General features: G+C 48.1%; 8 protein-coding genes across 14 annotated transcripts; 4 read left to right on the top strand and 4 right to left on the bottom strand.

Annotated features, from left to right (window-relative positions):
• The first annotated feature begins 1,511 nt into the window (after nucleotides 1-1,511).
• PPTG_04157 (hypothetical protein) lies at nucleotides 1,512-3,792 on the top strand. The gene has a single exon (XM_008898002.1). It carries the CDS (start codon nucleotides 1,584-1,586, stop codon nucleotides 3,741-3,743), a length of 2,160 nt encoding a protein of 719 aa, XP_008896250.1. The 5' UTR covers nucleotides 1,512-1,583; the 3' UTR covers nucleotides 3,744-3,792.
• A 1,298-nt stretch (nucleotides 3,793-5,090) lies between these two features.
• Nucleotides 5,091-5,735, top strand: PPTG_21583 (hypothetical protein). Its single transcript, XM_008898393.1, has one exon. It carries the CDS (start codon nucleotides 5,142-5,144, stop codon nucleotides 5,661-5,663), a length of 522 nt encoding a protein of 173 aa, XP_008896641.1. The 5' UTR covers nucleotides 5,091-5,141; the 3' UTR covers nucleotides 5,664-5,735.
• A 1,343-nt stretch (nucleotides 5,736-7,078) lies between these two features.
• On the top strand, nucleotides 7,079-8,705 carry PPTG_04156 (hypothetical protein). Its single transcript, XM_008898001.1, has one exon. It carries the CDS (start codon nucleotides 7,187-7,189, stop codon nucleotides 8,555-8,557), a length of 1,371 nt encoding a protein of 456 aa, XP_008896249.1. The 5' UTR covers nucleotides 7,079-7,186; the 3' UTR covers nucleotides 8,558-8,705.
• PPTG_04155 (TKL protein kinase) lies at nucleotides 8,604-11,157 on the bottom strand (the record flags this gene model as incomplete). Its single annotated transcript, XM_008898000.1, has 1 exon — nucleotides 8,604-11,157. The coding sequence occupies one exon, from the start codon at nucleotides 11,155-11,157 to the stop codon at nucleotides 8,728-8,730; it is 2,430 nt and encodes an 809-aa protein (XP_008896248.1). The 3' UTR covers nucleotides 8,604-8,727.
• A 749-nt stretch (nucleotides 11,158-11,906) lies between these two features.
• On the top strand, nucleotides 11,907-14,661 carry PPTG_04154 (hypothetical protein). 7 transcript variants are annotated; one of them, XM_008897999.1, is made up of 11 exons: nucleotides 11,907-12,117; nucleotides 12,187-12,234; nucleotides 12,318-12,428; nucleotides 12,486-12,610; nucleotides 12,670-12,804; nucleotides 12,862-12,943; nucleotides 13,024-13,085; nucleotides 13,146-13,207; nucleotides 13,276-13,334; nucleotides 13,397-13,486; nucleotides 13,552-14,661. In XM_008897999.1, the coding sequence occupies exons 1-11, from the start codon at nucleotides 11,968-11,970 to the stop codon at nucleotides 13,876-13,878; spliced, it is 1,251 nt and encodes a 416-aa protein (XP_008896247.1). In that variant the 5' UTR covers nucleotides 11,907-11,967; the 3' UTR covers nucleotides 13,879-14,661. The 7 variants fall into 7 exon arrangements, with proteins under 7 accessions (XP_008896247.1, XP_008896241.1, XP_008896246.1 ...); XM_008897993.1 differs by having other exon boundaries at nucleotides 13,146-13,213; XM_008897998.1 differs by having other exon boundaries at nucleotides 13,276-13,486.
• PPTG_04153 (ribosomal protein L29) lies at nucleotides 14,004-14,654 on the bottom strand (the record flags this gene model as incomplete). The annotated part of the gene is made up of 2 exons (XM_008897992.1): nucleotides 14,004-14,371; nucleotides 14,651-14,654. 2 exons carry the CDS (start codon nucleotides 14,652-14,654, stop codon nucleotides 14,004-14,006), a joined length of 372 nt encoding a protein of 123 aa, XP_008896240.1.
• A 220-nt stretch (nucleotides 14,662-14,881) lies between the features above and the next one.
• On the bottom strand, nucleotides 14,882-17,941 carry PPTG_04152 (hypothetical protein; the record flags this gene model as incomplete). The annotated part of the gene is made up of 1 exon (XM_008897991.1): nucleotides 14,882-17,941. One exon carries the CDS (start codon nucleotides 17,939-17,941, stop codon nucleotides 14,882-14,884), a length of 3,060 nt encoding a protein of 1,019 aa, XP_008896239.1.
• Nucleotides 17,942-18,738: 797 nt separating this feature from the next.
• PPTG_04151 (hypothetical protein) lies at nucleotides 18,739-20,386 on the bottom strand (the record flags this gene model as incomplete). Its single annotated transcript, XM_008897990.1, has 2 exons — nucleotides 18,739-18,810; nucleotides 19,463-20,386. The coding sequence occupies 2 exons, from the start codon at nucleotides 20,384-20,386 to the stop codon at nucleotides 18,739-18,741; spliced, it is 996 nt and encodes a 331-aa protein (XP_008896238.1).
• Between the last annotated feature and the right edge of the window lie 19 nt (nucleotides 20,387-20,405).

The following is a 20,405-nucleotide window of genomic DNA, read 5'->3' as shown; positions in this document are numbered from 1 at the left end:
GTGCAGATTGTTAGGTAATGGTCAGAGGCCAAAGAGTAGCTGGGCTTGAGGTGGATGTTTTTAAATGACCTACACGCATAGATGGGGGAGCGGCATACAGTTCTAACCCCGTATTTTACATACAATATCCTTTTATATCTGCTATGTTCATGGTTTTGTGCTCTTACTATTGAATTTAATATCTTCCCTAAATCACTTGTGTTAGACACACTCTTATGCGATCGGTGCCACGGAGCGCATGCGCACAATTAATTGACAGAGTCAGGTTATTTATTATGCGTCGCTGCAACGGCTCCCAATATTGGACAATCACGTAATTATGCACCGCTGCAGCGTCGACAAGTCCGGTTATTGTGCGCGTTTCGTCCATTTTGTGCAATGCTCATGCAAAACGTGCGTGCATACGTAAAAGAGGTGCGTATCCACGCACTTTCCCTATGTATTTGCTAGTCACCAGAAAAGTGTATGCCAGCGGTCAATTCTGGGCGAAAGGGTTCGGTCGTGTCAATTTGTGTCTATCGTTCTCCAAAAAGTGTATAGTGCCGGCTAGAAAGTTATATGCTCTCGTACCAGACTCTCATTAAATTAGGTGTGTGGAATTGCCCAATCTACTTGAACTACAAGGATTTGCGGAAGGTTTGTTGTAGTACCGTAGTTTGTGAAAGGGGCAAATCTCCCCTTTTGACGGCTTAATGATTTGGTCTTCTATTGTATAATATAGCCAGCGCAAAAGTGCCCGTTTACGAAAGGATATAATACTTGGTAGGGGACCCATACCTGCCATCCCCCGATAAACCTGGTAAAACGCAGATTCTAAAAACAGCTGGTGCAGCGGAAGAGTCCTCTGATGATGTAGAAATCGCCGATCCGTCATCTTCTGATGGAGGAAGGCCTCAGCACTACATAGGAAATTCGTTGAAGTTTTCACCGCGAAAAGCAACTCAACCAGTCCATGTTTGCCGAGTTGCAAAGTCGGATAAGAGCCTTCATTATTCCGTTCCGGGTGGTTGATGGATTTGCTAGTGTACATTATAAAGTACAGCCCTCCTCAGCCCCTCCCCTGTACGACATGATCCTGTTCGCCACACAGTAGTCTGGATCGGGCACTCACATAGCACGTACGGCGAAATTGACTCCATTATGGAGCATGACTTAAAGACTTCCAGCTGTCGTTTATGTTACAGTACATGATACATCATCAAAAACGTTTTGAAGTGTTCTAATATACCCGAAAGGCGCATGCATATTATCGATGCGCCGTTAATCCATCTGCGCTTGTCGGAAAGTGATTCATTCAATCAAAGAGCATTGCAGATTTTTTAATATATTTTTAAGAATAGTATTCTCTACTGACAACCTTTTAAATTTTTATTAATAGTACTCTTTACCAATATTAATTACTTTAAATAATTTTATAATAATTAAGAATAATTTAGCATTAAAAAATCGGCAATGAAAATAAATTTTCTACATGTAAAATCCAAATTTGGTGTACTGATTTAGCCTTCTCAACTAGCCAATCATAACTGCCAGTACTATTGGCTGGTGCCAGTCGACCATTCCAGAGTCTTCGTGCGGGCATCATGGCTGCGCTGGCGGCTTCCTCGCTCAATGGCGTCAAGATCTACAACTTGTCGTCCGGCAAGACTCTGCCCCAATGGCTAGCTGAGAAAGGTGGCAGTCGCAAGGCGTTGGCCAAGGATGAGGACTACCGTCGTCGTGTAGAGTTGTTGCAGGACTTCCACTTCCCTGCTAGTTCCCAGCGCATCCGCATGTCCTCGGACGGCAATTACGTGGTGGCAACGGGCATGTACCCTCCTTCCGTCAAGGTTTTTGATGTGCGCGACCTGAGTCTCAAGTTTGAACGCGGTTTGGACGCCGAAGTGGTACAACTCGAAGTTCTATCCGCCGACTTTGGCAAGCTCGCATTTCTGCAGGCAGACCGCTCCGTGGCTTTCCACGCACCGTACGGCACGCATTACAACATGCGTATTCCTAAATTCGGTCGGGATATGACGTACCACCGTGAGAACTGCGAGTTGTACGTGGCAGCATCGGGTTCCGACGTGTATCGTATTAACCTGGACCAGGGTCGCTTCGTGGCTCCACTGGAGCTGCAGTCGCAGTCCTCAGCTGCCAATGTGGTGCAATTAAACCCCATCCATCAGCTTGTGGGCGTCGGCTGTGAAGACGGAGTCGTCGAGATGTTCGACTCGAGGAATCAGCAACGCGTTGGTAGTCTGGACATCGCAGCACATTGCGCAACCAACTCAGCCAAGCCTCTGGAAGTTACAGCATTAAGATTTGACGACGACGGACTGACGTTTGGCGTCGGAACTTCCGAGGGACAGTGTCTGTTGTACGATCTGCGTTCGTCGCGTCCTCTGTTGGAGAAGAACCACCAGTACGGCCTGCCCATTGTGAATCTGCAGTTCCACGACTACGCTCGCAAGGTCATTTCGTCAGATGCCAAGGTGATTAAGATCTGGGACCGTCGTGACGGTGCTGTGTTCACGAACGTGGAAACGCCTGCGGAGGTCAAGGACGTGTGTATTGTAGAAGGAGCACAGGGCAAGTCGGGTGTGTTATTGGTAGCTGGTGAACAGGAACGTGTGATGAGCTACTACATCCCGGAACTGGGTATCGCTCCGAAATGGTGTTCGTTCTTGGACTCACTAACGGAGGAGCTGGAAGAGGAGGCACAGGCCACAGTATACGATGACTACCGCTTCGTCACGCGTGCTGAGATCGCGTCGTTCGGTCTCGATCACTTGGTGGGCACTCCGCTACTCAAGGCCTACATGCACGGTTTCTTCATGGACGCTCGTCTGTATAACAAGGTCAAGGCTGTGGCCGAGCCGTTCGCGTACGACGAGTGGCGTAAGAAGAAACTCAAAGAGAAGGTTGAAGCCAAACAGTCCAACCGTATCACCATCCAGCGTCGGCTGCCCAAGGTTAACCGTGCTACGGCCGAGCGTATCCTGCAGAACGAAGCCAAGCGGAAAAAGCACAACAAGGAGGGCGACGAGGAGGAAGACACCGACAAAAACTTCTCGAATCCACTTGGCGACGAACGTTTCTCACGTATGTTCACGTCTTCGGACTTCGAAGTGGATGAGGAGAGCGACACGTTCCGTATGCTGCACCCGAACGCTGCTAACACTAAGCAGCGCAAGCAGGAAGACATGGATAGTGATGCTGGTACAGACGACGAAGAAGAAGACGAAGTGGGTGGTCGCTTTGCCCGTGTGGACGACAGTGAAGAGGAAGAGATTGAAGGCAGACCGAGTGACGAGTCCTCATCAGATGAAGAAGAAATTGAGGAACCGAAGCGCGCTGCTCCGAAGACTAAGCGGAAACCTGCACCCAAGTTCTACGAGATCGCAGAAGGCGAGAAGGTGGGTGACCTCATGTCTTTCGGTTCCTCAAGCGACCGTGCTGCTCAGCGCGAGAAGAAACAGTTAGCCAAGTTGCCACTCTCAGAGCGGTTGAAAATGCAGCGTGTCACTGAGAAGGAACGCAGTGCCTTCAAGAAGGAGGAGACTGCGGGTGGAGGCTACATCCGCGAGATGTCCTTCATTCCGCAGGCTGACCTACGCAAACAACAGCGTGCACGCGAGCGCGAAGGCGGCGATGCGGATGATGGCGATGCGGCGTTTGGCAATGGAAAGCGACGGAAGAAACGTGGCGTTGGTGACCTGAAACTCTCGAATCCTGCAGGACGTGGCCGCTTCCGTAGATAATTTCCATGCATTTTCAATAGAGTTGATTGACATACATTCTTATTTTTTTTGCCACTTGGGAGAATTCCTTTCGATACAAGAAATGCTGATTTTTTGTATTTTTTTGTGCAGTGTCCACATGCCCGTACACAACCGGCCATTTGCAACCAAGGTTGTATTTTCACACTGATCAAAATCTGATTAGCGGATAGCGCGATCGGGTTACCGTTCCAGTCACCGTAAAAGCGATACTTCCGCAAAGGACGTACAGTGCTGGCGGTGGATATACTGCCCCCCCCCCCTTTTTCTCTGTATTCCATCCAATAAGCTGCTCTAGACGAACCTGTTTTAGCTAATTGAAAGACCGCGTCAATACGAATCGAATGGTGGTGGAAGTAGTCAATTTGAATAGGTTAATGCCAAGTTATACCAAAAACAATAACTTCAACTTCAACATCTATGGCGGTGGCTATACTGCCACTTGGGTTTTATTTGTTAGAGCTCGTCACTAATGGCGCTGAAACGTAATCAATACTTGGACTTAGCTCCGTGGAGCTCTAGGACGGACACACACCTCTTGGGCATAGAGTTGAGAAGCTTCGTCGTGTAGCTCAGCGAGATATCCCCCCAACATTTCTTGATCGTAGCAATTAGAGAATCTCGAGTCTGAAACTGGCGTCCATCGGCGTAAACAGCGCGCGCTAGAACTCCCCACAGATTCTTAATGGGGTTAAGGTCTGGGGACTTCGCTGGCCACGTCATTGCCGTCACATTTTCCTCCTCGAGGAAGGGTTTGGTAGCCCCAGAAGAGTGAATGGAGGCGTTGTCGTGTTGGAAAAACGCAACCTCGGCCATAGATTCGATCGATGTAGGGCAGCAGATGCTCGGACAACGTATAGATGTAGCGTTCACTGTCCTGTGTGCACTCTAAAACCACCAACTCGCTCTTCCCCTGAGCACAAAATGCCCCCTTCCACCTCCGTTTTGACGACGGGAGTACATCTGCGGTTCGAACCGTAGATCATGCCAGTAGTACTGGAGGCCATCGGGACCATCCAGATTGAACTTTTTTCGTCAGAAAAGACGACTTTGGACCACTTTTCAGCATCCCAAGTCACCTTCTCTCGAGCCCAAATAAGGCGTGCCTCCTTGTGCTTCTCGGTCAGCACGGGCGACGCCATGCGCTTCTCGTACTTATAGATGGGGCTGGCGCGAAGAATCTCACGAATTCTGCGCTCACTGATAGGGAGCTCTAGCTGCTTTTTAAGCTTAGCGGAGCTTAATTTCCCGCGAGAGGCTTCTCGAAGCAGCCGTCGCTCAGCTGTAGGGGTTAGTTTCTTCGCTGGCCCTGGCCTTTTGATGGTGTTGTAGGCCGCAGGGTCGACCAGGAACGCGCTCACGACCGGCCTCGAGCGCTTGATGTCTTTGGATATCGCTCTTTTGCTTTTTTTAAAAGTAGATCGTCCCTTTAACACCGACACTGTCTCCAACAAGAGCAAACTATTGGAGATCACCCCGGACGATGTGTGCCGTTGGATGAATTTGCGTGCGTTTGGGGAAGAGAATCCTGCGGAGGACGCCAAACCAGTGAATGCCAGGGCGTCTACCTTAGATTATGCTAAGAAGGACCCTTCATCATTCATGCCACGGTGCACAGTACCATGGGATCCCATACGCAATGAAGGCAACCCAACCCGCTCTGACCTAGTAAATGCTGTAATAAAGAAGGTGAAACGCAGCGAAATTCGGCGAGAAGGAGTGCAGTCCGCAGCGAGACGACCGGTCGACTATGAAGAATTTATCAGACTACTCAAACTATCTCGGTCGAAAAATGACAAAGGCACGCTAAAATATTTGGTTTCGGCTGTACGCGCCTTGCCGCACTGCGGCGTATTGCTCTACAACCAGTTGCACGGAGAGTATCGCCCAGACCTGTCATAGTTACCAAAGTAGACACATAGGAAACTGCTGTTCGTGAAGTTCATCACGCGGTGGTGTCAAAGAGATCTAAGGATTTGTACGAGTTGTGGGGTGAATACGAGTTCGGTTTGAACGGCTTAAAGCTTGCGAAAGAGTTGAGCGTGGAGCCTGTAAATTTGCTTACTCTTGCCTCAATATTTTCTGGTCTGGGTTTGTTCGCGCAGGATTCACTAGTGATGTTGCTATTGACAAAGTCTACGCTGCATACGGTCGCCAACTTCCGGTGACTAAGGTCTTAATTGCTCTTCGTCGCGATAAGCGACAAGGTGATCATCCGTCGCTCCGATTGTAGGTTCAGTAAAAAGGTCCACAAACACAGTTTTCACCAATCACAACACGGTTGCATTCTCCGTTGCACGTTTGGCTGATATCTATACAGTGCAGTTGGCTAAGAACTGGCGCGGTAGTGTATTACTGAAAGCGATCGCGGAGAAGGCCAATCGATACATGATATATGAGAAAGGAACGGGCTGTGGATGAGATGACCTCTTTTCTGACCTCTTCGTTCATTTCTGTAGACCTGATCAAACCAATCGTTGTAAATTCAAGAGGAGACAAATTACACTTGATAGCCAGTCGGTATGCCACCTCTCGTATTGCTTTGAAGTGAGGGCCAAGACTTATTGGGAATTGTTGACAATGCTGTGGCCCCATTATAATCCAACTTTTGCTTGTTGGATGCTTGAGATGCTTTCTTCGCTAGACGCCGAAAAGATAGCGTTGCCTTGGTAAACAAAAATGCTGAAATCGTCGATGGTTGGAGATTTATTTCAATATTTTGGTGGAAGATGGTATACCAGCATATCTATCTGACGAACCGATGTGGATTAAACGATAACTCTGATGTTATGATGCAATTATAATTAGCAAAGGAGAGCACTGCGTCCGGTTCGTGCAAGTGACATTAGTCAAGGATCATGATTTCAAAGTCGACTGTTGTTACGACTGGCTGAAGGCACTTGAGCTCCAACTGCAATGGAGATTTTCACAATTGTCGCGTTTAGCGAGCTGCAGATTAGTAAAGCGGTTGGTTGTCGACTCCCCCTCGTATCAGGTTTGACAGCAGTAGAGCATTCAAAACATTCAAAATAATGTTTTAGCGTACAGTATTCTTAAATAAAAAGAATCGAGAACATTTACACAATAATGGTATAACCACTTTCGGTTTCTTTTTTGCAATAATGACGACGAACTTTTGGAAGAAAAAAAACAAGTTGAAGTGCACAAAAAAAGTACTTTGTATCAAAAAAGTGCGCATTGGTTTCGGCCCACTTTTGATTTTTTTTTTTTGTTATGGTACGATACGGTGGGCCATCTTTGAGCACTTTTTCTGAAAAAAAAAAAGTTCTTGCCTTGACTGCTTACTTCAAAAAAGTTCTTGCCTTGACTGCTCTAGTGCACCCATTGCCATTTCGCAGACCTCGAGATCTTCTTGGCCTCATTCGTCAAACACCGTTGGTGTTGCTAAGCTCCAATTTCCAGCTATGATCTATTACGACGCAGCTCGGCTGTGGGGGGTGCTGCTGCGTTGGCACGGGTCTGCACTAAACGGTCAAGCACCGATCCGAGCCCTCCACATGGCTCTGGTTGCGCTGGTCGTCGCGCTTTTGGATCACTACTACTTGTTCGTGGTGACGACGAGTAAGTCGATAGCGTTCACGGATTCGCTGACCGTGTTCAACACGTTCCTAGGTCTTGTCGTTTCGTTCCGGTTGAACTCGGCTTTTAACCAATGGAGATCAGGCATGGTGGCAATGGGGGCGCTCTCAGAGGCGGCGAGAGATATCGTCGGCTCTGGCTGTGCATACGTGAGCACCACCGTCAAGGAAGAAGCGAAAGAATACGCTAATGACGAAGCTAAACAAGCTCAACCCATGGAAGAACAAGCTGGTCAAAAGAGCGAAAAATTTGACGACACCAAGCCGCAGCCCATTTCGCGCGATATCTTGGAGAAATGCACATTTTTCACAGAGTTACGTCGTCTAGTGTTCCTGTACATCGCCATCGTGTTCCACGACTGTCGTGGCCGTGATGATGTTGACAAGTTGAAGGATTTGGGTGTTCTGACCAATGCTGAGTACGACGAATTGTTTGCCAGTGGCTCTGAACACAAGAAGGAAGAGGAGATCGAATCATACTGTGATTTAGTGCGTCGAACTCCCCACAAACTTCGCGCTACTATTACGGAACTTTGGCTCAAACGACTTGTACAAGTGGCAGCTCAATGTGGTCATTTGACACCAGGAAACGCCAGTAGCTTGCAAAGCAAGATTTCTCAATTACCCAACCTGTACACGACGGTTTTCCACATCGCCAATGTGCCAATCCCATTCAACTACATGCAGTATCTTCAGTTCCTGCTCGCTGCGTACATGCTACTCTATATGTTCGTGATCGTACCAAATTCGGGATTGTACACTCCGATTTGGGTGTTCCTATGGGGAACGTTCCTCTTTATGGCCGACGAAATCGCTATGGAGATTGAATGTCCGTTTGGTCTGGACGCTAACGATATCGATTTGGAGGAGAGATTGCTACAGATCGAGGAAGAACTGACGGTACTTGTCCGCAGTCAATACTACTTCATCACTGGTGGATCAAGTCTCTGCTTTACCAACGGATTGTGGTGCCAAGTGCCCAATGCGGCGAAGGAATCCAAGCCAGAAATCACGAAAACGTTCTCGTTCCACCAAGGCAGATTGTCTCCGTCGAATATTGCTACGGTGGAGAAACACATGCTGCCAGAGATCAATGAGTTCACTGCACTGATCAAAGATTCCGCAAGACTCAAGAAGGCTGCAAAGAGCCGCTCGACTGGTAGCAGGGGGTACGGCTCGATGTCTTCAGTACCGTAGCGAATAAGCGGTCGTACATGTCAACTACAGATAAATTTTTCTAAGCGTCGTAAGTGATTACATACAACTTGTACATGTAGTTGGCAACTACTCAAGAAGGCTTTTACGATTGCTTCGTATTATTTCTGTTGGGATTGTGTGATAAAAGGCATATTTCCGCAACACAGGCTTTAGGCCATGGTGGCGGCAGTTCCAGGTAGATCGTTGTAGTGATCCAAGTTGTCGACTGTGGCCTCTGAAGTAGCTTGAGACTGTTTCCGAAATCGAAATGCCTTGCTTTGCCTGATAAGACGCTGTCCTAGCTGTCGACACTGACAACTGAGTCCAGCGCGTCGTACGACGCTGAAGGACGTTCGAGAGTGGTCACCGTTGGCTCCATGTGCCAGCATGGGAACAGTTGTCTCATTCAGGCTAAATGAGCTACTCGAACTCTCACGACTTGCATCAAAAGCGAAATAGTACCGTGCTGTGGCACTATTTTCGAAACTCTTTGAATGGTTAACGTGGTGAAGGACGCTGGAATCCATCAATGCGTTGCCCATGCGAACTGCCTCAGCCGGACACCTTACGAACCGCTGGTCAATCATTCGGTCTACGATGAATGCTCCGGGGAAGGCGTGAGTGTGGTAAACACCTGGCGGTCTTGAACTACATGCAGATTCATCCACGACATCAAAGAAATCGCTAAGACCACTCACTATATCGAGTACAAGTCGCGAGCAGAAATCCTCCTGAGTTTCTTCCAAAGCAGCGACAATTTGTGCTGCCGAAGGACGAAGACCAGGATCACGATGCCAGGAGCGCTCAATGATACCGCGTAATCTCAAAGGAGTGTTGCTGCTGAACCTGGGGCGTGCACCATGCAGAACTTCTTCAATCACTTGGACACTATCTCCATGTGCTTGTGGAAACTTGTCACCAGCAGGATGTAAGATATCCCACATAGTAATAGCAAGTGAATAGACGTCAGTCGCTTCTCCATACACACGCAGTTCTCCTTGTTCCATTATCTCAGGTGCAGTGTATTCAATCGAGTTCTTTTCCAGTTGCATCCACCACGTAGAGTCGATTTGCGATTCACCTGTATCGATCGGTGAATCAATAATTTTGTGCTCAAAATATTTATCTTCCAAAATGGCTACTTGCGCTTTTGCAGGTGCTCTCTTTTTTCGATTCATCGATCTCCTGGATTCGCCGAAATCCGATAATTGCACATTGCACGCTGCGTCAACTAGAAAATTTGGTGGCTTGATGTCGCAGTGGACAAACGGAGGCGAGAAACTATGAAGATAAGCCACAGCACGAGCAGCATCCAACATGAATCCGATACAAATTAATAATTGTTGTCGGGCAGGATGATTTTTTCTGCGAGCTTGATCAGCCAGCGTGTCGGCCAAATTCCCCTGGCAAAGCTGGAATACGAGACAAATTGTAGGTGGCGCTATACACATTCCATGAAACTTGACAATGTTAGGATGATTCAAGACGCTGCACATGGCTGCTTCGTGCGAAAATGCGGCTACGACATCTTCGGAGCAACTTGAAGGCGCATACGCCTTGACAGCGACGTGGGTTTTCATTTTTAGAGTTCCTTGAAACACAGTGGATTTAGACCCCACTCCAATCTGCCGAATGAGCTCCAGATAAGCGAAGTCGATCACGCATTTTCGGTTCATTTCAATGAGTACGTGCAAACCTTTAGATGATACACGCTCGCTCAGGTCATTATCATGTTGAAAATAGTCTTGCAAAGCACATGCTCGCTGACCGACTCCTCGCCAATACTCAGTGTCCGCTTTCAACACACGCCACACAACCAGAGGACAAAATGCCACCCACGACAATATCGCGTAGAGGACGTAGTGGCTATTCGGTGCAGTCTTTGGGTTCGTGGCGAAAATCACCACCAGTACCATGAGCGCATAGAAAACAAAGGTAGCGAAACACAATTCTCGAATGATTCTCTTTGTAGCTCGGTTTGGAGGCTTGACAAACGCGTACATAAATGGAAGCATGAGCAGGCCGCGTACAAACTGGAGGCCAATGGTAAACTCCTTTTGGTGATTTGGACTCCCGAATTTTGTCACTATCCAGACGTACAAGGTGGTGTAGTAGGACAGAACCAACGACAATGCCACTGCTCGCTTGACGGCTGGGAATGACAGGCTTTTCTCGAACATAAGCATCAGGACGGTCACGAACATGAACTGATTGCCGGAACAAAACGATTCCAGTATAACCGGGGAGATGAACACGTCGAAATAGTCAGTTGCGAACGCAACCACGAGGAAAATTATGTAGGCGCCATTGATAATTGCCATCACGAACAGCACCGGTTCGTATGCTGGCAAGATCACCTTCCTTGCTGCTTCTGCATTCCCTTTGAAAGCCCCTGCTCGATTCACCCTTATGTGCCAAATCAACCCCACACAAAGCAGCCAAATGGTCATAAATCCTGCCAAGACGAATACCATCGCTACCCGCATGTGTCGACCCGCATTATCGAGGGACTCACGGTCACCAGGTCGGCCCAGCCTGTCGTTACCGCCCGAGTCATCAAGAAACCGCTCTACATATCGCAAAGTTGCCTCGGCTACCATGATTCCAGAAGAAGTTGGCTGTCCAGTTTGAGTCAGACGGGTTGAGTGAGCTCTTGGGGTTAGTAGGAGATCAGACGTGTTGGGCTCTTGGTGTAGAGTTGAGAAGTGGCAAATAGTGGAGAGCAGATTCCTGGAATTCCAAGAAGGAACGTTTCATCAAATATTGCAACTACGAAATATACTATAATAGGAGACAGCAGAACGCGAGAGATTGCTGGGTAGGAGGGCATTGGTACAACAGCGTGATCTCCGTTTTAGTATTAAAATAACCGCATTAGCGCCAAGCACAGGAGGACAGGCGACGGACGTCTAGCTCAAACCTAGCTATTTATGATAAATAGCTGCGTGGCTGCCTACACAACAATGATCAGTACGTGTCGTCCTTCACTTGCGCTGCCTCTGCACGTAATCGATCCGTTTCAGTCCAGTCATGAGCAGCAAAATGCAACTTTCGTATGATGAAAGGTTGAACCGAACGGACATTTTTTCGTTACAATAATGTTCAATCACAGATGCAGTTGACAACACTTGCATTCGGAAAAGAGAAAATCAGAAACAATCGAGAGTTGAAACTTCGTCAGTCGATGATCACCTTTGCAGCTCTTGATGCCCACATAGGCCTTCACGATGTTCCAATTATCACCTAGTTTTAAAAGAATAATATGTTGTCTTACCCAGACACGATCGCATGAAACCAGAAATCCAAGATTATATAGGTTTTACACTTCTTATGCCATGATTCGCTTGGTTGGTACGATTACGAGTGCAGTTTGTATTGACTGAAGTACATCCGTGGCAGTAGCCAATAAGATGCTGCAGCGGGTTTTGGCTCGGGAGAATGTGGACGAGCGTCGGCGCGAGCTATTTCGCTCCAGCGGCATCACAACGCACCGGCATTTGCTGCAGCGTTCTCTGTGGGATGTCGCTCATGCTGTGGACATGTCAGTTCGCGAGACGGAGGTATACCAGACAAGAAATTCGACTTCTATTAGTTGATGTACTATTTATTATTCACGTTCGTGTATGCAGGAGTTGATGACAAAAGTCTCGATCCGAATCGCCCCTGCAAGTCGTTCGGTAGCGACAGTATTTCAGTTTCTTTCGTCGTGAGAATATTACAGAGGGATGCTGATGATAAGCTACGATTGCCTTGCTGCTAGGCCTTCGATCTCTTTCTGGAAAGTGCCAACCATCCGACATTTCTGCGCACAGGACTGCCACGCATCGATCAAGCTTTGAATGGGGGTCTGCACGGTCGAGCACTATCAGAGGTGAGAAATTGACTTTTCGAAGTATGTTTGTAGCTGGTGAGTTGATGTCGAGAACAGTTCGTTGGCACCGCAGGAATCGGCAAGAGTCAATTGGCCATGACACTTGCAGTGGTGTGTGCCATGGATTACCCGAACAATGGCGTCATGTTCTTCGATGTGGAGCACAATTTTAGTGCCAAACGGTTTGGTTGTGTGGAGCTATAGCGCGCTGTGGAAACACTCTGAGTTGCTTTCCGTGCAGTTTGTTGCAGATTACAATTGCACGCATTAAACTGACGCGAGCTGGTCAAGAAGCAGATAATAATGAGCTGGCTGCCGCTGTCATCAAGCGTATTCGTGTCGTCAAGGTTAACTCTATCGCAGCATTTGTGTCCAAGTACGACGTCATTTTGTCCCGGTAAAGTCGACCGATCTAACAAAATGTGTGCTACAGGTTCAAAGAGATGGAAGATGCCATGCATTCACTCAAAATCAAGCTTCTTATTATCGACTGTGCGACAACGCTCTTCATCAAGGTTGCTGTCCGTGTGGACATTTCGCATTATATTTATGAATCACTTTGAACTGATAAAATTGCTTTTCTTTGTATTCCCAGGCCAACGATTTATTGCACGAGCAGCGCCAGCATCAAATGTTGCGGATGGCAAGAGACCTGAAGTGAGCACAGCTACACCTAATCTACTTTATGGAAGCTAACGACATGTTGCTTGTCTTCAGGTTATTCGCAGACACATATCAAGCATTTGTCGTGGTCACTAATCGTGCAACTACAGTGGAAGGTGAAGGTAGGCATTCTGTTTGTTGTTCAATTTTGTTGCGGCGATTTTTAACGTCCAGGATGTTGAAGGTGGACTGTACACAAAGCCGCAGCTTGGCGATAGCTGGGCTCATTGCGTCACCACAAGGGTCCGTGATATTGATGGCTTTGTCAATGTTTACACGCGCTAAGGTGGTTCTACGCGTTGCAGTTCATCATGGAGCGGCATTCTCTCTGTCACGCGATGACCATTGTCAAGTCGTCCGTTGCAAGTTACGTCGTTCAGCCCTTCACAATCAAGGTACGAGTTAGTCCAATAGTGACGTCCATTATCACTTTTTTCACTGGTAATTTTGATAACTGCAGGAAGGTGGCGTAGAACCTGTAGAGGTTGAGGATTCTTCTTCACGACAAGCACATTTTGACGAGCTCGCCACCCATGACGACTTACTAAGCGACCTAGCAATGGCCACACTACCCATGGTAGATCCAGCATGCACACTACGCTCAACACAGCAGAGTAACGCTGAAGACCCCGATGCTACTCAACTCATCAGTCAGAGCGATGAAGCGTCTCAATCACAACAAGATCAAATGCAAGAAACCGAATCAAGCAGCTTCGATATCGTATCCGACTCCAACTCCGAAGAGGAGCACGAATCGTTCCACTGGGGCGCCGTCACTGAGGAATAAGTAAGAAAAAAGCAGCAAATACTAACGTACACAAACCCTGATAGATGATCAACGCCGTGTCGAAACATGGCGGGAAGCTTAGGAGGGTGTATTTAGTCCGACGCACGTCCAGCAACTAGCAACGCTTACGCCTTAAGAGCGTAGCGGCGCTTGGGGTAGTACGACTCCTTCTTCTGCTGCTTAAGGGTCTTGAGCGACTTCTCGTGCTTGGACAGCTGACGGCGGATAGCGCGCGTCTGCTTGCGGCGCAGGTCCAGGGGCACGTGCTTCTTGCTGCCCAGAGCGGCACGGAGCTTGGCCTTCTGGTTCTGGTTGTACACCGTCAGCACGCGAGCAATCGACTTGCGCACCACACGGATCTTGCTCAGCTTGGAGGCAGCGCCGCCAATGACCTTGGCCACGCGGAGCTGGGCCAGCTCCTGCTGGTAGTCGTCAAGTTGACGGAGCAGCTCAGTCTTGCTCTTGGTGCGGAGCTCGTGCGCCTTGATCTGGACTGTAGCCAATCAAAACACGAACATTAGCACCCTGTCTTCCATCAAATTCGGTCGGACATGGACGGCGAGGCTTTTAAAGCGGACAGGCAGGTGGCGGAGACTATAATGCGCTGGTGTCCTGTGCTGTATCTGTATTGCTGTCCCCTGTATCTGCGTTTTTGTCGCTATTGCTCGACCCAAAGTCGGTGTCTCCACCTGCCCCTGCCTGCCTGTGCTGCTAATGCCATCGCTGTCGTCCGTCTCCCCTGGTTTTCCAAGCGAAAGGACCATCGTCTTACCCATTGTTTCCTAGTTGATGCGAGTAGCTTCGAACTTCCCTTTTGTTGCGTGGGCGAGACAAATGAAGGCGGCTCGGCAGGCCACTGGTTGGCTGAAAGAATGACTGGTCGCTGCTGGCGTCTATTTATGACTTCCTGGTAGAATCGTACAAGCGACCTTCAGACAACATCAATTCTAGGATCCCCGGAAGTCCGAATCGTTCTAAGTACGAGTTGAAGTTGCCGTTTTGGTCACTGCACTTGCCGAGCCTCTTCTTCCTCAGCGTCTCGCTGATCCTTGGTCATGAGCAACTGCAGCGTCGCCTCCTTTAAGTTCATCAGTTGTAGCAGTTTATCTCTCGCGAGTTTCACGTCTCCCGATTTCTCGAAGCGCTCGCTCACCTCCTGCACCACGTAGACCTGAAGGTCTTCTGTCAGCCTCAGTAGTTTCTTAGCGTGAGGTTCGAATCCGCCGTCCTCGTGCAGATCCATCCAACTGAAGAGCTTGGCGATTGACCAGCAAGCCTTGGACGGAGAAACAGCAAGGAATTTCTGTGCCTTCTTGCCGCCAAATTGCCTGTTTGGAACCACCTTGTCGTGCCAGAAACGAGCTCCGTCGATGGCCTCCATCTCACGCTTCAGAGATGTAACTACAGTGTTTTCAGTCTCTGCATTCACGCCATTTGATATGAATACAATAGCATTTCTCCGTAACGCCAGCTTAGGCTTGTTCTTTGATACAAATGGGTTCAGCAACGCAACGAGTTTGCTCTTGGCTAACTCCACACGCTTCTCTAACTTTTCCCGGTCCTCGAGTTCCATTCGCTCGATTAACTCCATCGCCTTGGGTGGACTTGAAACGCGTCGATTGAGCACCACATTCCAATATTCTACCTTCTGTTCATGCTTGTCATAGTCGACAACCCATGCATATTGCGTAATACGCTTGAACTCGATTGTTTGTAAGTACAACAAGCGTGCCTTCCGGACTGCAGCCTCCAAGATTTGTGAGATTTTTATCCGGAAATCTCTCGTGATGTTCACAGCTACTAGAGCAGGTGATTCATACGCTTGGCGTAAAGCGCCGTCTTGGTCGTATGGTACAATGTCCTCGAATCGAACAACTGCAGATCGGTTGGCTAGAGGGACAAAAACCAGCACACTTCCGGTAAGTATCAAATTTTGCGCCGATACGATCGTTCCTACACAATTTTTCCATTCTCCCCTAATAATTTTCACTGGCTCATCATAGCCGCACCAAGTTCTGGCAGCCTCCAAAACTCGAGCCTTTTGATTCTTACTCCAGCGCTTCTTTGGTCGCTTGGATTTATCCACTGGTGGCCGCTGGAGGAAAAGAGTACGTTTGATATTTTCAAAGCATCTACGACGCGCCTCGATCTCTTGCTTCGTGTCGGACTTTAAGGCTGGGGACACACCAAACACAGCTTTCATCTTGTAGACGATGGACGCTCGAACTTTATCGTCTTTTTTCCGCTGAGCGCGCGCTGCTTGAGTCTGTCGAACTAACTTCATGTATGCCTTTCCAGATTGACGCACAACGAACGATCGAATAAGCGCTTGGATTTTTGCAGCAGCGAGGTTCTGTCGCTTGAGTTCCTCTTCTTGTTGTCGTTTCATTTCTTCACGTTGCTTCTGTCGCCTCTCTCGGTCCTTTTCGGCGTCTGTATCGCGCTTTTGTTCTGCTTTCTGTCGAAGAATAGAGAAGTAATTCAAGCGATGACAATGATGGTGTTGTCTCTGTCCTTTAGCATGATATGAACTCATGCAGCGCTTGCAAAAATCATCCAAACACGTTTCGCAAGACCATTGAGCTACTCGATCAGAGCACTCAACGCACATGACAACCAGCGCTTGGAATTTGTGTTGATTCTCCACTACTAGATCTCCTACATCCAGCTTGATTTCTTGCGTAGCTTCATGATGAGATAATTGCTTTTTGTGTTTGAATAGCTGTTTGTGTACGTGTGGAAAGCAAGGATCGCAAAAGGGAACTTTGCCGTTCCCACATTGTAGGCACTCTCTCGTCGCAGTTTCCGTTCCACAGTGACTGCACTTTTGAATCTTCCGCGGCTGGTGCCTCTGAAAAGCTTTCCGTGGTTTGTGGTCTCTATCAAAGCAGACGTTGCACATAGCATCTTCACACTCGACACAGTAAACCTGCGCGGGAACTCTCGATGCATTTGAATCAGTACTGTCTTCGTGGCGTTCACAATATGCGTTGAACCCCTCACCAGGAAATGGTAATGGGATAATCTTGCTGCAAACTACTCCCCTCAAGAAAACTGGTCGCTTCGTGAGGACTTTCCCACTAGCAATGTGTTGGAATTTCACTGTACGTCCAGTATGGTCGATAAATTCAGTAAACATGCTGGCAAGCATCGCCTTCAGCTGCAAGCGAAACTTATAACAGCGATACGCTAGCTGGATTGTTGCAGCACTTTTACTACACTGTTTCTGAATTTGTTGCTCACGGAGAATGATCACGAACTCATCGTGTCTTCGCTTCGAAGCAATGCGGATCGCAAACCTCCGCAATATCTTGACCGACCACAGTAATCGCTTCGTACAATGCAATTCCAGCAACTTCCTGTATTTTCCATTTTGAATCGTCGACGGTAGTACAAAGCGATTCATGAACCGAAGAAAACGCTCGAAGTCACCGCCAATGTCATCAGGCTCTAAACCTTTTGTCTCCGTCGAATCCACAAATTTCTCTTTCAAAAGCATTAAAATGGCCTTGTTAAATCTTGGAAACGATATTGTCTTCGCCTTAGGTTCCTTCATTTTCGCAAAAATGACATCAGCGTTCTGCATTGGGTAATGGGTCTTATGGATGAAAGCATGCGGCAGAGCCTTGAGAAATCTCGCAAAATGAGAATTATCCATTTCTACTGAGTTGCCAGCGGCATTCCGAAATACTTCCTGCCAAATTCCATCATATCCTTTTCGTTTCCATTGTTTTTTCTCCAAGTCCACAGTATACAGTGCTCGATCAATACGACACTCCACTTGAGTACTGCTTTCTTTGTCATCAGCAGTTTTCACAGATTTGAAGGTAAAGCTCTGCAGTAACAACTCGTCCTTCACGCGTCTGCGAGTCCTGTCCTCGAGGACTTTACCCACTGCACTCTCTTCTGCTAGAAATTGACGGCGTCGAACCACTGCAGACACCATCTTTCTTCCGATAAATCGCCGTGCTGCCCGCTGAATAATTGCTGCGTTAAGACCACGGAAACGCTGGTTTTCGATATTTCGTCGAGCCTTCCAGCGTACTTGAATCCGACAGAGCATCTTGAGAGCATATCTCATTTTCAGAAGCTGTATTCGTGTTTTGTACCCTCTCCATAATTTTTGAATTCGCTTCGCGCTTCGTTCCTCCATCATTTGCCATGCATAAGCTCGGCCTCTAATTCCGCGGATACGCTTCTGTATGCAAATGGCTGCAAGCCTCCGTTTGCGATTAACTTCACGTCTCGCTCTCTCTTTCTCTTTTACTTTGTCATACCGAAGACGCTTGCGTATCTGCTTGCCTCTCCATCTGGCCTGAAGTGTTCGAGCAGCTTGAACCTCTCGTGATTTCGAAACATCTCCAGGCTGAAATGGGCTTGTCTTAAGTAATGAGATCTGGCCCCATTTTTTCTGTAATTGAGTTGGAACGAGAGCATTTGTTTTTCTTTTTCGACGCTCTTCCTCGATTTCCTTCAGTATCTCGTTACGTCGATCAAAGGCTTGCTGCTTGCGTTTCCAGAGATCACTTCTGGAAAGGTATGAACTCCATGCGCATTGAATGACAAGAACGGATGTCTGGACGTCTCGCTTGTGTTTTTCTACCCATCTGCGAGCTTGTTGGCCTCGATAATGCGCTTGAACCTTTAGTATCTTTCTCTTATCTCGATCAAACGCAGCTCGTCGGCGTCGAAGCACTAGGACTCGTCTTTCCTGCCAGCTGCGAACAGCACGTTGTATGGTTATTGCAGCTCCAAGCATTTCTAAACTCTTCGCTCTGGCAGCAACTTGAGCAGCTTTTTCTCGACGGAGCTTATCGACATGGTCAATTCTAGTGAGCAAAACTCGCCTTCGCTGAGCGATTATCCGTCGTGCATGTTTTTGAATGCAAATAGCTGCTTGGTCTTGACGTTGTCGGCGCAATTCTCGACGTACTGCTAGCCAATGAGTGCATAACTTTTTCCAAAATTCTTGAATACAAAGAGCCGCTTTTTCTCGAAGTGCTGCTCGCGCACGTGCATGCCGAAGTGTGTAATATCTGATGCAGCGAGTTATTCTGCAGGCTGCTTGGTTTTGTTTACTAGCAAGTAGAGCGAGAAATGTCTCTTGTCTGCGCTGCAACTCCCTTCGTATTCGTCTTCGCTTGATGAGTTCACGTCTCGCACATATTTGTCGCCACCAGCATTGCAGACGAATACTCGCATGCGTCCACTCTTGTTCTCTCATTGCGAAGGTAAACTCTGCCCAGCGATCCATGCCCAGGAACAGCAATTGATTTGTCAAGCGAACTCCAACGCGAAACAACAGTTCAGCAGCTCGTTGATGCGCTGGTGATGCAAATTTGCCAAGCCCAACTGCATAGATCACATCTAGCGGAATCCACTGTTTTATTTCATGGATAGTTTCCTTGACTTGGAATTCTGCTGCTCCGTGCTGCAACTCAGCCAAATTTCGTTCCTGAATTAATCTGTTGAAGCTGCGAGAGCGCTTCGATATTTTGTGTTTGCTTGAGGAAAACTGGTGATTCGACGTCTTCAATATAACTCGTTTTGTCATTTCTCCCTCCATCTGCTTATGGTCACTCACCTCCTTTACATTTACTGTCTCCTCCGCTGGAATCGTTGGTAGTTTAGCCGGTTTAATAGCACCGCGGTGCCTCTTAGGTTTCCGCATCGACGACGACAAAATAATCGAATTCTTCATATCTACCTTAACAGACGAGACTTCAGCTACTACATTTTGTCGTCGAGCTTGTTTTATCCGCTTCCTCTTTAGCTCACGATAAAAATCTTCGAAAAAATCGGGGTGATCTATCGAGCGCTCAAAACTCTCAATCTCACGCATCTCGGCTTCGCAAGGAGGAGGTAGGTGTGCCAGTCCACGCCTCGTTCGAGGCGACATCGTCGTCAACAAAGGCAGTACTACGTGAGAAGTCCCCTCTCTTGTCGTATTTCCATCACTAGTCTGTCGTTCATCGTTTTGCACATTATTCTTCTCCTTATCACCATCTATCTCATGCTCTCGTTCTTGAACCTCTGTTACCAGAACCTCATCATCACCATCGGCCTTCTGGCCCTCTAATTCACCGTTTCGGGCTTCTTTTAGGATATCTCTCACCATATCTGGCTGGTTCAAGTACTGTGCCACTGAGAGTGGAGGGCGCGATGTCCAGTCAATTGGATCCACATTGTCTTCATCTCGAGATAAAGGACGTTGAGTAAGTGTCTTCTTGTCTCCTCCCACCACCCTCTTCTTGTCGCCTTTGTTAATCTTGTCGGCATAGTGAATGACGTCGCTCTTGCGACGACGCAGCACTGTCGCTGACTTATCCAGCACACGCCGCCATTGTTTAGGATTGAAAGTCGTGCACCCGTCGATGGCCGCCGCCAGTCGCACGAACTCTCCGGTACCGGCAGTATTTGCATCCGGTCGTCCTCTTTTGCTCAGCTGGCGGCGTACTGAGCCGTCGTTGCGCCAGTATGCCTCACTCCGCGCGACTGCTGGCTGCATGATGCCCGCAGTAAACAAC

This window comes from Phytophthora parasitica, assembly GCF_000247585.1.
Source record: "Phytophthora parasitica INRA-310 unplaced genomic scaffold supercont2.6, whole genome shotgun sequence".
Lineage (NCBI taxonomy): Eukaryota > Oomycota > Peronosporomycetes > Peronosporales > Peronosporaceae > Phytophthora > Phytophthora nicotianae.
This window is presented reverse-complemented; position numbering and strand designations above follow the sequence as displayed.

Excerpts from the sequence above, each read along its gene's own strand:
- PPTG_04157 (XM_008898002.1), top strand. The coding sequence starts at position 1,584 with ATGGCTGCGCTGGCGGCTTCCTCGCTCAATGGCGTCAAGATCTACAAC.
- PPTG_04154 (XM_008897993.1), top strand. The coding sequence starts at position 11,968 with ATGCTGCAGCGGGTTTTGGCTCGGGAGAATGTGGACGAGCGTCGGCGC. Across the intron at positions 13,335-13,396 it reads CTCATTGCGTCACCACAAGG|TTCATCATGGAGCGGCATTC; the intron begins GTCCGTGATATT and ends TACGCGTTGCAG. Across the intron at positions 13,487-13,551 it reads TTCAGCCCTTCACAATCAAG|GAAGGTGGCGTAGAACCTGT; the intron begins GTACGAGTTAGT and ends TGATAACTGCAG.
- PPTG_21583 (XM_008898393.1), top strand. The coding sequence starts at position 5,142 with ATGTCTTTGGATATCGCTCTTTTGCTTTTTTTAAAAGTAGATCGTCCC.
- PPTG_04156 (XM_008898001.1), top strand. The coding sequence starts at position 7,187 with ATGATCTATTACGACGCAGCTCGGCTGTGGGGGGTGCTGCTGCGTTGG.